Below are 15,872 nucleotides of genomic sequence, written 5' to 3' on the forward strand. Positions count from 1 at the left end.
AACTATTCTTTTCTTAAATCATTGCATTTCTGTATCTATTTTTGGACAGTGAGTGCTTTATCAGACATACCTGGTACAAATATGTTTTTACACTGCAGCTCGTCTTTTACTTTGTCACTTTTTTTGATGGTCAGATTATTAAGTTTAATGTAGTTAAATTTACGAATAATCTTTCTTTTTTTAAAAAGATTTTTACTTATTTTTATTACAAAGTCAGATATACAGAGAGGAGGAGAGGCAGAGAGGAAGATCTTCCATCCAATGATTCACTCCCCAAGTGAGCGCAATGGTCGGTGCTGCGCCGATCCAAAGCCGGGAACCAAGAACCTCCTCCAGGTCTCCCACGTGGGTGCAGGATCCCAAAGCTTTGGGCCGTCCTTGACTGCTTTCCCAGGCCACAAGCAGGGAGCTGGATGGGAAGTCGAGCTGCCAGGATTAGAACCAGCGCCCATATGGGATCCCGGGCATTCAAGGCAAGGACTTTAGCCGCTAGGTTATGGTGTCAGGCCCAATAATTTTCTTTATTGTAAGTGGCTATTGTATTTTAAAACTACCCTTCCAGAACCATTATGTCGCAAGCTAAGTAGCTAAGTCTCTTCCTGTGGTGCCAACATCCCACATGGGCACTGATTTCGGTCCCTGCAGCTTCACTTCCAATCCAACTGCCTGCTCATGATCAGGGAACAGTGGAGGCTGGCTCAAGTCTGTGGGCACCTTAACCCATGTGGGAGACCTATAAGAAGCATTATAACTGATGAAAGATCTCTCTGTCTCTCACTCTTCTCTGTAACTATGCCAGGTTTTAAAAAAAAAGAAGAAAAAAGGATGTTTTCATTCAGAGAGACATAAGTGAACATGGGCAGGTTTACGCAACTCAAAATTGCATCTCCTCTCTAAAAAAATAAATTTAGGTGGGAAGACAGCTGCAATTGGGGGCAAGTGCTTTGGTACAATGGTAAGCTGCTGTTCAGGATAATTACATGCCATATTGGAGTGCCTGGTTCAAGTCTCTGCTACTTCACTTCCTATACACCTTGGTGTCTCGGTAGTGATGCTGGAGGTGGGGGGGTACCAGAGGATGACTCATGTACGTGCGTCCCTTATATCCACACTGGAACCCTGGATGGAAATCTGGATTCTGGGTTTTGAACTGGCCCAGTATGCTTTTTGTGGGCATTTGGTGGGTGATAGCACACAGAAGACTTCTCTGTCTTTGTTTGCTTTATTCTAATAAAAGTACATGAAATTAAAAATTATAACTGCAAAGTTTATTACTAGTATTTAACAGCAGATTTGAGGAGGCAAAGGAATTAGTGAAACTAAAAATAAATTAGGAGAATATATTAAGTTTGATATGCAGAAAGAAGGAAAACAAACCCAACAGGACTAAAAGAAACTAAACTCAAAGATAGATGTGCTAATGAGAAAGAAGCATCAGAAGGTAACAGAAACTACAGAAATCTGTAATTCTCCAATATCGCAAACGTGGTGCTTAAACCACTCATGTCTACAGTGTGAAGATTGAAAACCAAAGCAGTAGTAAATAATAACCACATTAAAATGTTAAGAGAAAGGCAACATTTAATGATGTAAAAGGAGAAAATGAAAAATTTAAAATTTGCAAGAAATAGTAGCAAGTGTGAATGTGTTTATTGGTACTTATTACATTATTCATTTTAATTTCTTTTTCTAGCTACATATAACCACAGTTAAGTTGCTGTGATTTAAAAATGATTTCCTATAACCATAATGAATTTTGGGTAAGCCTAATGGTAAGGTAAGGCTTATTACAGACTTACTAAAATTATAAGCAATAGATCAAAGTTCATTGCTACAGAGAGAAACTTAATCACCAAGAACATTTTGAGAGGGAGAAAAAAGGAAAAGAAGTACAATAAAACTAAAAAACAAGTATCAAAATGGCACAAAGAAGTGTCAGTATGGTATAATAGGCTAATCTGCCTGCAGTGCCAGCATCACACCTCGACACCAGTTCAAGTCCCAGCTGCACCACTTCTTAGCCAGCTCCCTGCTTATGACCTGGCAAAACAGATGAGGATGCTAAGACCTTGGGCTCCTACACCCAAGTGGGAGACCCACAAGTTCCTGGCTCCTGGCTTTGGATCAGCCCAGTTCTAGCTGTTTCGACTATTTGCGGGTGGGGGTGATTCAGTGGATGGAAGATCTCGCTCTCTGTGTTTCTTCTTCTCTCTGTAACCCCGTCTTTAAAGTAAAAATAAAAGACCTTACCTGTCTAGAACTACCATTAATGAAAATAGACTAAACTTACCAATGAAAAGCCATATGACTGAATAACAAAACAAAACCCCAAAATCAAATTGTTGGCTGTTTATTCAACAAATGTACACTCAAAGACACACACAAACTGAAAGTAAAACGATGCAACAAAATAGTCCATGCACATGGAGTACCCCAAAAAACAGGAGTGGCCATAATTCTAGGAGATAAAATACCACTTAAATCAAAAGCAGTAAAAGAGACAGGGAAGATTATTATGCAGTAATAAGGTACTCTAACTAGCCAGAGGAATATAAATATACCTAATATAGAAACACACAAATATATAAATCACATAAAGGGAGAAACAGAAAAGCAGCAAGCAAGCAGAGTTATCCAAACTCCAGATCAATTTGACCCAATAGATAGTTGTAGAACATTCCAACAACTGCAGAATACATATTCTTTTCAACAGCACAATATCGTACAGGACAGGCCATACAGAAGGTTATAAAACAAGCCGAGGCAAATTAGAAAAAGATCAATCACATTATTTTTTGACCACAAGACAATAAAAAGTAGCAAGCAGTCAGCAAGAAAAACTTAGGAAATTACATAAACATATGGAAATGAAATAGTTGAACTCATGGGGTTAAAATGTTGCTGCAGCAGCTTGAGCAGCCACCTGGGATATTCTCATCCATATCACAGTGTCTGGGATCAGCTTCTGCCTCCACTTCCAACCCAGGTATCAAATGACAGACCACGCACTTGGGTTTTTGTAACCCACATGGGAATACTGGATGGAGTTCAGGTTCCTGGTGTTAGTCTGGCACAGCTCTGGGTATTGTGTACATCTGGTGAGTGAATTAGTGGAAGGAAGATCTCTCTGTTTTCCTCTAATGTCCTGTCTAAAATACATACATACACGTACATACATATACATACATACATACATGCATACATACATACATGAAACAAAGAAAAAAAATCTTAAGTTCCTGCAAAAGCAATGGACCCAGGAAGAAAATAAAGAGGAAGTTTATTTTATTTTAAAGATTTATTTATTTTTATTGCAAAGTCAGATATACAGAGAGGAGGAGAGGCAGAGAGGAAGATCTTCCATCCGATGATTCACTCCCCAAGTGGCCGAAATGGCTGGAGCTGAGCCAATCTGAAGCCAGGAGCCAGGAGCCAGGAGCCAGGAGCCAGGAGCCAGGAGCCAGGAGCTTCTTCCGGGTCTCCCACGCAGGTGCAGGGTCCTAAAGCTTTGGGCCATCCTCCAGTGCTTTCCCAGGACACAAGCAAGAAGCTGGAAGGGAAGCAGGGCTGCCGGGATTAGAACCAGCGCCCATATGGGATCCCAGGCGTGCAAGGTGAGGACCTTAACCACTAAGCTATCGAGTCGGGCCCAATAAAGAAGAAGTTTAAAAAAATTTCTTGAAACACATGGAAATGGTTCGAGTCCTGGTTTATTCCACTTTTGATCCAGCTCCCTGCTAATGCACCTGAGAAATTGGTGGAAGACGGCCCATGTCCTTGGCCTGTGTACCCAAGTGGAAGAACCAGAAGAAGCTCTTGGCTTTGGTGACAACTCCCAGCTCTGTGAGTGAATCAAAGGATATGAGACCTCTCTCTCTCTCTCTCTCTCTCTCTCTCTCTCTCTCTCTCTCTCTCTCAGTCTGTAACTCTGCCTTTCAAGAAAGAGATCTTAACAACAAAAATTATATGAACTATAGGTTAGTTAGGGAATCTGTACTAAGAATACACAGATTAGAAGCAGAATTGCATGCAATGAGTTAACTCAGCAACATGAGAAAGAGAAATGTCAATCACCTCTGAAAGAAACATTTCTACTTTTATAGAACTACTCTGTATGCTTTATTATGTTATGTAACTCACAGCATGGATAAAATAATTTGTCTCAGTTGACCTCAAACCCTCTGTAGATGTGCAATGTAAATTCAGTTGTGGATTATTAAGCAACAGAAAGTTTCTCATTAAAGAAAACTAATAGAAATGCATACTGCTCTAAAAGCTGCACTGAGTTTCTAACTACATTGCTTTTCTATCATAAAGTTAACTATACTGGTTTGGCTGATGTGTGTGTGTGTGTGTGTGTGTGTGTGTGTACATGTACGCATGCACATCTCTGTGTGTGCATTTTAAGATTTATTTCATTCATTTGAAGGGCAGAAATACAGAGGGACAGAGAGAAAATCGTCCATGTGCTGGTTCACTCCACAAACAGTCACAACAGTTGGGGGTGGGAAGGCCAAAGACAGGGGATTGGGGCTCCATCTAGAACCTCCACATGTGTGGCAGAAGCCCAAGCACTTGAGCCACCTTCTGTTGCCTTCTCAGGTTCAGTAGAAGGGAGCTCAAATGAAATTAGAGCAGTTTATACGAGGATGACAGCATTGCAAGCAGTGGCTTAATTCACTATACCACAAAGCTGGTCCTTGGGTGATATTTTTTTACAAGACGAAATGGAAAATTATATAAGCAAAATTAGAATTTACAGCCAAAATGCTGTCTTCCTTTGACTTTTGTAGACTTCCAAAGTGCCAGAATGGATATCAATAAACATGCAACTTTATATTATGCCCAGAAAATTCTTATCCAGTATACATTTCTCCTTCTAATAATTATTTTTGTTATTTAGAACCTTTGTTTTTAGAAAGGTATATGTCTCTATGCCACAAATGCTGTCATTTGAATTTAATTTGAGCTAGTTGAGTAGGTATAATAATTATTGAGTCTTCTAAAACAACCCCATTCAAGAGCTTCAAATGCAACAATTCATCAGTCTCTATGGTGAAGGTGTTTGAACTCTCACTCACCATTTTCTAAATCTTATTAAATATCCATGTGTCTGATAGCAGATCTAGATTTTTTTTACAAATATCTAAATGGATTCTTTGAGAAAACATATGAGAGGACTCAAAAAGATTCACAGAAAAACAGAATTATAAGATAGCACAAATTGCCATGAACATTTTTTAATCTCCCTCACACAAAATCCTACAACATCTAATAACAATCCTTTAGTGGATACAATTAAATGTTATACATTTTTTGCTGAAGGGAAAAAAGTGTCAAATTAGTGCATCTTAAAATTCAGTATTGTTATTTGGTAGGTCACTTGTAAAAGCCTTAAGATCAAGATAGAGTCCATGGGTCTTGATGGGAACAGAAGTGTATGTTGACTAATTCAACAAGTATAATCAATAGGATTTGTATGTACAATAGCTTATCCTAAAAATCAGCCTAATTTGTGACTTCAACAAAAGCATGCTTCACATAACTGCAGATGACAGAAGCCGGGATTGACAGGGAATCCACAAGACAGCAGCTACAAACTGATGAAAGATTTCTTTACTATACCAACAGACTGAATACAATATAAGAGTTTAATAAGAATAAATATGAGGATTTGAATTTAGAAAAAACTCAATCATACAAATATCTACGAGAATTGGTTGTTCCTATTTAGAAGAAAGTATTCTTGATTTTGTTTAAATTCTTCCTGATTTTGTTCAACATATGAGATATGACTTTGAGGTCATTTTCTGGTCAACTCAAATTCATGCACATTTTTTCAACTGGTATATTTATACTTTAGACATTTCAAAATTTTTGTAGCTCTTTTTTTACAAAAAGATTTACTTATTTTTTATTGGAAACCAGCTATACAGAAAGGAGGAGAGATGGAGAGGAATATCCTCTGTCCACTGATTCACTCCCCAAGTGGCTACAATGGCCGGAGCTCACTTGATCCAAAGCCAGGAGCGGGTTTAGGGTCCCAAGGCTTTGGGCCGTACTCGACTGCTTTCCCTGACCACAAACAGGGAGCTGGATGGGAAATGGGGCCACTAGGATACAAACTGGCACCCATATAGGAAGCTGGCACATGCAAGCCAAGAACTTAAGCCACTAGGCTACCACGCTGGTACCAATTTTTGTTGCTCTTAATGATAAAAATCAGTTATTACTACAGTATGATTTCTCATATAAATTTTTCTTTCAGGAAAATAAGAAAGGCATAATCTTGTCAATATTGCATTTTAGTATCAATTTCCTAGAGTCTTAGCAGTCACTGTTATTTAGTTATAGCATTTTAAACATGCTATTGCTATCATTACTATAATCAGTATGTTGCCTTACTCCAGGAAGTCAGTACCTGCTGATAATATGCCTACTTCACGAACACACCCTGATTACATATTATAGGTATTGCTAAGTATTATCTTGGTTTATTTATATTAGCCTTGGAAACTAGGCTAATGAACATCTAGTCTTAGAAATGAATGATACATTACATTTTCCATGGACGCATATTTCATAGATATTCCTAGATTCCTATTCCTTAAATTGCAATTTATGCCTGTGAGAATAACAGTTATATATTTATATAATTAATTTAGCAGATTTTAAAAAGGTTCATTTATATGAAAGGCAGAGCTATAGGAAAAGTCAGAACTTCCTTCCCCATCTTTGATTATTTACTTGTCTAAAAGCCAGAGTGACAGAGAGAGAAGAAAGCATTGAGAAGACAGGAGGTTAGGAAAGAAAGAGGAAAGATTGAGAAATCCTCTATCCTCTAGTTCATTTCCCAAATTACGGAAATGGCTGAAGCTCGATCAGGCCTGGAACTCCATCCGGGTCTCTCATGTTGGCGGTAAGGGCCCATGTATTTGAGACACCATTCACTGCTTACCCAGAGTTCATTAGCAGTGAGTGGAATGACACGTTGAACAGTGGGGACTCAGACTGACACAGCTAATGATGGAACAGAGACACAAGCCTCAGTGGTTCTAGTTCTGTAACAAGTAGAACTCCCAGACAGTAAACAGGAACGTTGCAGGCACTCCTGCACTGCATTAAAAGACTGGGATGCTGCCACGTGTTCACTCATCTATGCGCCAGCAGTTGGCCACCATCTGAATTTAATCCGCTAATAAATTCGATTTTGGCTGTGAACTCCTATTCTGTCTCTCTGTTCTACATCTCTCTCCTACCACTTAGAATATGATGAATTTTCTTGGATTTACTATGGGGTGGCAAAAACAGTGCTAACTTTGGGGTGGCAAAAACAGTGCTCTTTGAAAGTGGAGTCTGCTAGTCCCTGTTAAAATGTCCACACAGAATTAATTTTGAATCATTAGTATATGCAACACAATTTCAGAAAGGTTACAAGGGTAATTTTCTTGTTGTAACTGGGTAAAAATTCAAGACAAATTTAATAAGTGGCCTTTTTTGTGATAATCACCTCAGCGATCATCAAGAACGTGTTCACTATATACTCTTTTGGCTTACCTGTACTCTTCATTATCTTTCACTATTTTACAAATCTATGTTTTCGAAAACTGATAATAATCATGGAAAAAAAGACTTATCCATAGAAATGCAAGTACATTTTGTCTTGAAAAGTGCAAATGATTATTGCTCTATGTATATGGATTTTATCAATTTAAGAATTAATTCTATTCTTCATAGCTACTGCAGAATGTCTGTGCCCTCATAATTCTTCTTTGAACTAGTCTGGTAGCTTAGCTGTTCTCTAGTTATCAGTAAAAAATATTTACATACCAATCAGCAACCAAATTGATTAATACCTTTACTAGCCAAAATTTAAATGTCCCACTTAGCCTCTGATCAATCCATTTATTTACAGCTATGTAAGCCTTGGTAAATATAGGAATCTAGTCTTCATTTGATACTGTATCTCCCAAAAGACTACTGATGGTAAGTTATATGTGTTCAAAGTCAAATTTATCTGTATATCTGTTTTTCTATTTCTCCTCTATCACTTTATGTCATGTTAGAGTTTAAGATGGAATTTTTTACAGCCATGGTATAAATTTAACACTGACTAATAATTTACACTTAACAATTCAATGTGTTTTTTATTCTTTTATCAAATTTCATTCAGCCATTCAATGAATGTGTATCTTTAATAGTTTGTATCTGAATATTATGATTCACAGACTTATATGAATATTCAATTCTCTAAATGGTGGGAATGAAGAACACAGTGAAAGAACATGAGATACAAAATCATGAAAAAGTTCATTAGAATATTAAACTCATCAATCCTTCTAGATTTTAAGAGTCAAAGCAATTCTCTTACGGACTTATTTTTTAAATAAGGCAATTTATTTAAAGCTATCTGATAAAGCTTCTACGAAAAAATCATTTTTAAGGAGGAATTCTTAGAAGTCCTATGATGAAAGCTCATATACTATAGTACATAGTAAATATGTCATATGCTATAGTATATAGTAAATAAACCACATACGCTAGGAGCTTACACTATAGAATCTTAATGATAGCAAAATACTTCAGGTACAGGACAAGTTCTATTAAATTCTCTGATGGAATATGTCATGGACACTTTCACAAGGGAGTACTGCTGAAAATCCATCACAACAAAACAGCACATCTTCCGTGATACGTTACAGCCTACCTCCACAGAAAGGTAGTAGGATATGTTTGCAAAGTCATGAATATAAAAGCCTCTTGTCTTACCGGTTCATCTGCACTGCCTGTTGCATGATGGGAATAACTGAGGAGACCAGGGATGGGCTGCTCACCACATGCCATGATAACAGCAGGACTGGTGTAGAATGGATGCTTCTAATGCACAACACATAACAACTATGAATATCATGACAGAAAAACATAAACCTACACAAACACAATGACTGAAAAGCAGGAAATGTGAAAATGAACAAACAGAACAATGATATGCCCAAATTTGCCAAATGTAAATGACAAAATCAGCTTAAATTTCAAATACTTTAAGCTTTTTTTCATTAATTTGAAATTGAGAGTACTTTTAACTCTTTCAATTAAGAGTAAAAGAGAAAGAATGTATAATGACTTAAGAACACACCTATTTTACCAATTAATTCAATCAAACAAAAAACACAAACAACATAAATATTACTAACCACAAGTAACAACTTTATAGATAACTGGATTTGGAGACAAAAAAAAACCCAAAAAACAAAAAAAAAGTCTTCAATGAAAGAATTACCTACTGATTGCCTACATGGATACTTCTTTTGGTTTTCCTATGATCCTAATCTGTACGTTACCAAAAACAAACAAACAAACAAACAAACAAAACCCCCAAAAAACCTCCTAATTAAAATCAAACTAAATCACTTCAGGCAGCAACTAAATTTTCAATCTGCATTTTTAATTAATGAGCAATTGCCATTCCCAGTAGCAAAATACTTTTTTCTAAAAGTATTAAAGGATATTAGGTGGATATCACTAGTTGTGAATAACTGTAAATCATGTTCTGTGATTTTAAGAACACTAATATTACTCAAGTACCATATTTACCTCCAGAACTGCTCAGAGATAATTTGCAATACCTTTCTTAGCTTTGTCTTAATAATAATTACTACGCAAACATATCCATTTCCTTCCCATACCAACTGGGTGATATGTATCAAGTAATACTTCAGTTATTGTTTAAGGTAAATTCACAATTGCTTAAAACTAAATGCCTTGCCTTTTAAATGTTTTCACTCATATATTCCAACCCTTCTTCAGTCATCTAACATTTGGTATCTCCAGTTTATTGCCCCTTTAAAAATTTGTAAAGTTTATGTCTTTTGAATATATATTATAATTTAATATGTCCACAAAAGTGACATTTTCAAAGAGTTCTGAAATGTTACACTGTTCATCACGGCAACTATTACTTGAAAATGTAACAGCAGTTAAATGCAATGCCTCAGAGCTTGGAATACACCTCAGTGCCTTCAAGCAAACATCCCAGAACATTTTGAATTCTTTAGGATTCACTGACAAGGAATAACACTTAGTGAGGCACATGGCAGAGAGAAGGGTAAAATCAGTGAACTTGTCTGAGTCCTCTGGATCTCCGAGTCTCCTGCAACACACTTACCTTGGCAGCAATGGCTGCTGCGGTGATATGTGATGACGAACTGTCTTCTGTTGAAGCAACACCACTATCTTTCTTCTCTTCTTCCTCTTCCTCACATTGTACCCCTTTGTCTTCTGTCTGTTTATGAGGGCTGGTTGTGGGAGGAGGGGAAAGAGGAGGTGGTGGTGAAGGTAAATCTTCAAGTTCATCATGCACCTCCTTTACTTTCACAATGGCATCACGTAAAAGGTCAATGGCGTGAGGTAGAGCTGGCAGTATGAACTGAAAGCATTCCTGTACACAGAGGAAGGAAAAAAAACCCCTGAAGATCAAGCTCTTTCCTAGATACATACTATGGTGGCAATCAACGTGATTTGTGATTTTGGGTCTGTATTATCTTCCACTAATTTCAAGACCCATTGAAAGTACTTTTTGTGTGCAGTATGAAGTATTGCATACATTGCGTTATTCTCCATAGACAAAGGAACCACATCACCATATGAAAATACATCAGATTAATTTTTTGAAGTAAAATTTCAACACAATCTGGAGTTTAAATCGCTTTATTGATAGGAAAAGCATGAGATTCCACATGGTTAAAAATGATTTATTTGAGGGCCTCTCTCTTGCACACACACACACACACACACACACACAGTGAGAAAGGCCCCCACATGCTGTTTCATTCCCCAAATGCCTGAAACAACCAGGGATGGACTGGGGATGAAGTAAGGGCTCAGAGCCCAACATCCCACACAGGTTTTAGGAACCCAATTATTTGAACTCTTTCAGGGCCTGCACTGGCAGGAACCAAAAATCAGTAGGCAGGCGTGGAAACAAACACATTCTAACGTGGGACACATATGTCTGAATTGTCAGGCTAAACTCCCAATCTAACTTTTCACATTTTTCAGTTAGAATAGGTCACTGGATGCAAAAAGTTATATTAGGACCAGGTTATTTTGTTCAGAGAACTAAAGTTCTGATTACTATCCAATAATATACTTAGGCAATACTGTACAGGATGTAAAATGGAAATAAGCTTATAAAGAGCTCTAAATAAAAGTTAACATGATCTGCAGTTCAGATGCCCACCATTGTCTACAACAATCACTTAAAAAAGAAAAGATGAGAAATTAAAAACCATATATAGGGCCAGGTAAGTTTGGGGAATAGGCAGAAGTCATTCTCATTCATACTTTTCACAAGAACAGACTTATTTATTTAAAAAGCAAAACAGATGACTACTTTTCTTCAGTTGGCTAAAACCCTGCATAGTGGATACTATGCATGGTGGAGAAGTGAGATTTGCCAGCCAGACTTGGACTCGCTGAAGTAGATCGCTCAGGAAGGAGGAGGAGAGGGTACAAGATAATGAACCTTCGATTCCTGGATGAATACAGTGTCACACTCACAGTATGAAGTCAGAGTTGTGCTGCAATCCATTGCTGATGTCAAATGTTACCAACAGAACTGGTCAATGGCAGATCTTATTTCTTCGAAACAGAATTGTGTCAATGTATGCATGAAGAAATACAAAACAGTAACAACCTAAATATAGATCCTGTGATTCCTGTTTTCTGTAGCAGCAAAATGAAGGTAAGGGGCAATGTGGGAGGCAGATTCTGAGCTATGACAATGTTTGAATTCTAGTTGGTCTGACATTACATTCACTAACTTCAGAATCACTTCCAATGGAAAAGGCTTCATTGAAACACAGTGAATGGAGTCACACTGAATCTAAAAGGAACGTGGAAAGGAATAGGAAGAGATTTTCTTGGTAAAGTCAAAATATTTAAATGGTTATTAAGAAATGGGTGAATAAAAATGTGAACACTGATGGAAGGGAAGCCAAACAAAGATGTTACTGTGGCACTGTAGACCGGGTGGACAGATGAGGATCCCTGTTCACCTCCCAACTTCAACCCATGCAGAATCTAAAACAAATCTTTTCTATTTATTATAGTTTGGGGGAATTAAAAAGCTGGAAGGCAAGCATAACCTTAAATTTTTTGAGGTGAGGTTTCTAAAACCTAGTGAAGATAATGGCTGAAAAGCAGGTGGTGGTACTTGGTCAGGGGGTGAGGGATTTGATCCACCAAAGTCTTATGCAAACAAATTTGTTATAACAGCCTGAAAGTAAAGAAAAATTTTTAAAGGTTTATTTATTTATTTATTGGACAGTCAGATACACAGGAGGAGACGGAGAAGATCTTCTGTCTGCTGATTCAATCCCCATGTGGCCACAACAGCTGGAGCTAAGCCAATCCAAAGCCAGGAGCCTCTTTCTGGTCTCCCATGCAGATGCCAGGGCCCAAGGCTTTGGGCCATCCTCAACTGCTTTCCCAGTCCACAAGTGGGGCTGCTGGGGCACAAACTGGAGCCCATATGGGATCCTGGTGCATCCAAGGCAAGGATTTTAGCTGCTAGGCTACCGCATCAGACCTGAGAAGAAAGTTTTGTTAAACTTAAAAAGCCCACTGAAGTCCCAATGAAGTACAATTAATTAGGAGCCAACTATAATATTAAGGAGTAGTTTGGATGAAAATTAAAATGTCTGAAGAGCAATTTTTATGTTAGGTGGGTGAGTCCCTTTTATTTGAATGCATTATGGGAATGGGTACTGTTTCACTATGAAATACTTCAGTCTACTTAACAAGATAGAACAGAAAACAAATAAATGGCCTCTTTACCAACGTTGATTGGACATGTTAAAGAGGAACTTATGAGATTGCTTGAGCTCATTGAGCTTGCAAAATTCCTGTTTATGACTGGGGCTTACAGCAAGAACTGTGGTTTATGAGTGACTCCTTCAGAGACTATGGGATTTTGGGTTAGAAAATTTCTATTTGAGAGAGAATTATTATACTTCAAATTAATCATCACATTGAGTGGAAACTGCAACTATGCTTGCTGGATATAAAAATCTTCAACATCTGTAATATTCTAAGTAATGCCAGAAATACCCTAAAGAGGAGAGGGATGTGCCCATAAGAATTTCCTAGAAAACCCAGAAATGGTGCCGTACAGGATCATGCTACCAAGGGAATGCAAGCAGGCGCTTTGAAGCAGGAAGGCCCATTTCATGAAGCTGCTAGATTCATAGCTATCTTAAGTGGTTTCTGTTAACCAAGAAGAGCTGCTACTTTTATATTAAAATGATACCTGTATGGGCCCCTGTGAAAATCATTTTGGGAACTTAAGGGGGTACATTTAGTAAGATATGTCACTATCATTTAAGACCACTAACTTTCAGAATTTTGAGTAGAATTAAGGAGTAGACAGTTGAGTGCAATTGCTTGACATGGTCACTGGGTCTGTGAGAATAATGCATGCTTGGGGTGGGGGTTGGGACAACGTAAAGAAGGACTGAATTTTTTTAAAGATTTACTTATTTTTTATTACAAAGTCAGATATACAGAGAGGAGGAGAGACAGAGGGGAAGATCTTCTGTCCGATGACTCACTCCCCAAGTAAGCACAATGGCCGGTGCTGTGCCGATCTGGAGCCAGGAGCCAGGAGCCAGGAACTTCTTCCAGGTCTCCCACATAGGTGCAGGATCCCAAAGCATTGGGCTGTCCTTGACTGCTTTCCTAGGCCAAATCAGGGAGCTGGATGGGAAGTGGAGCAGCCGGGATTAGAACCGGCACCCATATGGGATCCTGGCGCTTTCAAGGCGAGGACTTTAGCCGCTAGGCCACGCTGCCGGGCCCAAGATGGGATAAATTTTTACTGCTCTTATACACTCTGGAGCACAAAATGCTTCAAAGAACTGTTATGTCTGTCAATAAAAGAAAGAAAGCCTACAGAGGGTTTTGTTGCCAAGTTCTAAAAGATGAATGCCCTACAGATAACTAATTAGACTGATGCCAGTACCTCTTAGAAGGTACAAATGGGTCCTACCAAAAATAGAAACTTACACTGGTTTGGGTTTTTCTTAGCTGATGTTAGATGTAAATGGTCAGAGTGTTATAAAGGAACAGGAATAGAAGACACTGCATCAGTTCGGATTGTCGAGTCACATATATCTGACGCAAGATATATATACACCTCAAGGCTATGAGACGGAACAAGATGAGTCAATGGTAACATCTGATGTCAAAAGTGGATAGAAAAAAAAAGAATGAAGATCTGGCTCACATATCTTAGTGTGTGTGTGAACACATCTAACATGGAAAGATGGGCAAAGCAAAATGCCACTAGACAGATCTCTTTATTTTTCTAAGAAAGAGATGGCTGTATAAAGATGCTAGTAAAACCGCACTTTTGCTTTTTGCTCCATGTTATTTCCATTTTGTTTTTGGAAAAAAGATGTAGTAGTCCCACAACAACAGCAATAATTGTGGGTGCCAGAGCTAGAGTAATTCAAAAGCATCTGTATCCTTAAAATTTATACTGGAATTTATAAGTGGCTGATTTTGCCTTCAACAGAAATAATCAAATTATGTTTGACACTAAGTTTAAACTGTTAATTGGGTTATATAGCTCATTAGTTCTTTGCCTGTGTAGGTCTATCTTGTATGAACAGGAACAGGTTGAATAGGAGGCTCTGCCCAACTATTACAACTGATGGAAAGCTAGACCATTGCCGCGGAAAATTAAAACATGCCATTCAATTGAACAGAAAAGCAAGAGTATAAACAGGGAGAAGGAGCAATGGCAGATGAGGTAAAGAAATGAATAAAATAATTATTCAAGGAAGGAAAACTTATCAACACTGGTATCTTAAAAGGGGCACAAAGCAAGAGACGGTCTATTTCTTCACTCTAACAGATGTTTAAGAGTGAAGTTACATGGTGCTGAGAGCACACATGCTTTTTGGGGTGTTGCAAGGCTGCAAGCCAGAATGGCATGGGTCTGGCATGATTATGCATGGGCTGTTAATATTTGAGCAGGAATCCAGTAATAGAAAAGCATATTTTGAGTTTGTTTTTTAGGTTGTATCTACCATTCTACTGTGATATTTATAATATTAGTATTTACTTAATATTGTTTTACTGATATTGATGTTCAAACACTTGGGAAATTCAGTTAAACTCTCTTCAGAATGCATTATCAATGGACTTGGTAGTTCTGAAGAAGAACTAGACTGAGTTAAGCATCAAGTAATTTTCAGATACAGGTCTGTAAAAATGCGTCATATCACAAGTAGTTCTATATCAATGTGGGAAATTAGTATAAAAATATAAAAGCATATGTGACAGGTTTAAAGGTTTACCTGTTTCCCTAAATTTATCTGTACTCCATACTGGCTGCTCCAAATCATAAGCCTATATATACTGATACTTTTATTGCCTTACAAAATTCTATGGAGAGTATAGTATAGTTGCCCAGAAAACACGATTGTTTCCTTGTAAGAAATTCTGGACCAAACGTGTCTGCAGTGAAGAATCAGCATTTCCTGAAGAGGATGTGATCCTTGAATTTAGCTGCTGGAAGGTGATCTACAAGTCCTTGGAATGTTCTATGTCATAAGGATGTCCTTGGTTTGAGGCTTTAATTACCAGGATACTGCAACAATGGGAATTTCGCAGTTTGGTATTGGTATTGGTTTGACCTCTAGAGCTGGATATTTAACATATTAGACCAACCATGGCAAGGTCTAAAAAGCAAAGGTCAGCCTTAAAGACAGTGTGTGGTGAGCTCAAAAACACCTTGTTCCCTATGTTATTACAACATACTGACACCAGGAGAGAGCAATGCATTGATGACTCCACAAGAAGGTAAT

The 15,872-nt window shown here is 37.9% G+C and overlaps 1 protein-coding gene across 4 annotated transcripts in view; it reads right to left on the minus strand.

Moving 5' to 3' along the window:
• The window catches only part of GPHN (gephyrin), a 352,857-nt gene that overhangs the window by 155,802 nt on the left and 181,183 nt on the right, over positions 1-15,872 (minus strand). For all 4 annotated transcript variants that reach the window (XM_004584467.3, XM_058655546.1, XM_058655544.1 and 1 more), the window contains 2 exons: positions 10,166-10,438; positions 8,770-8,877 (listed from right to left, as the gene is read on the minus strand). In XM_004584467.3, coding sequence (XP_004584524.1) covers positions 8,770-8,877; positions 10,166-10,438 — 381 coding nt within the window. The remainder of the gene's footprint in view (positions 1-8,769; positions 8,878-10,165; positions 10,439-15,872) is intronic.

The sequence above is a fragment of the Ochotona princeps genome, chromosome 26 (assembly GCF_030435755.1).
Source record: "Ochotona princeps isolate mOchPri1 chromosome 26, mOchPri1.hap1, whole genome shotgun sequence".
Taxonomy (NCBI): domain Eukaryota; kingdom Metazoa; phylum Chordata; class Mammalia; order Lagomorpha; family Ochotonidae; genus Ochotona; species Ochotona princeps.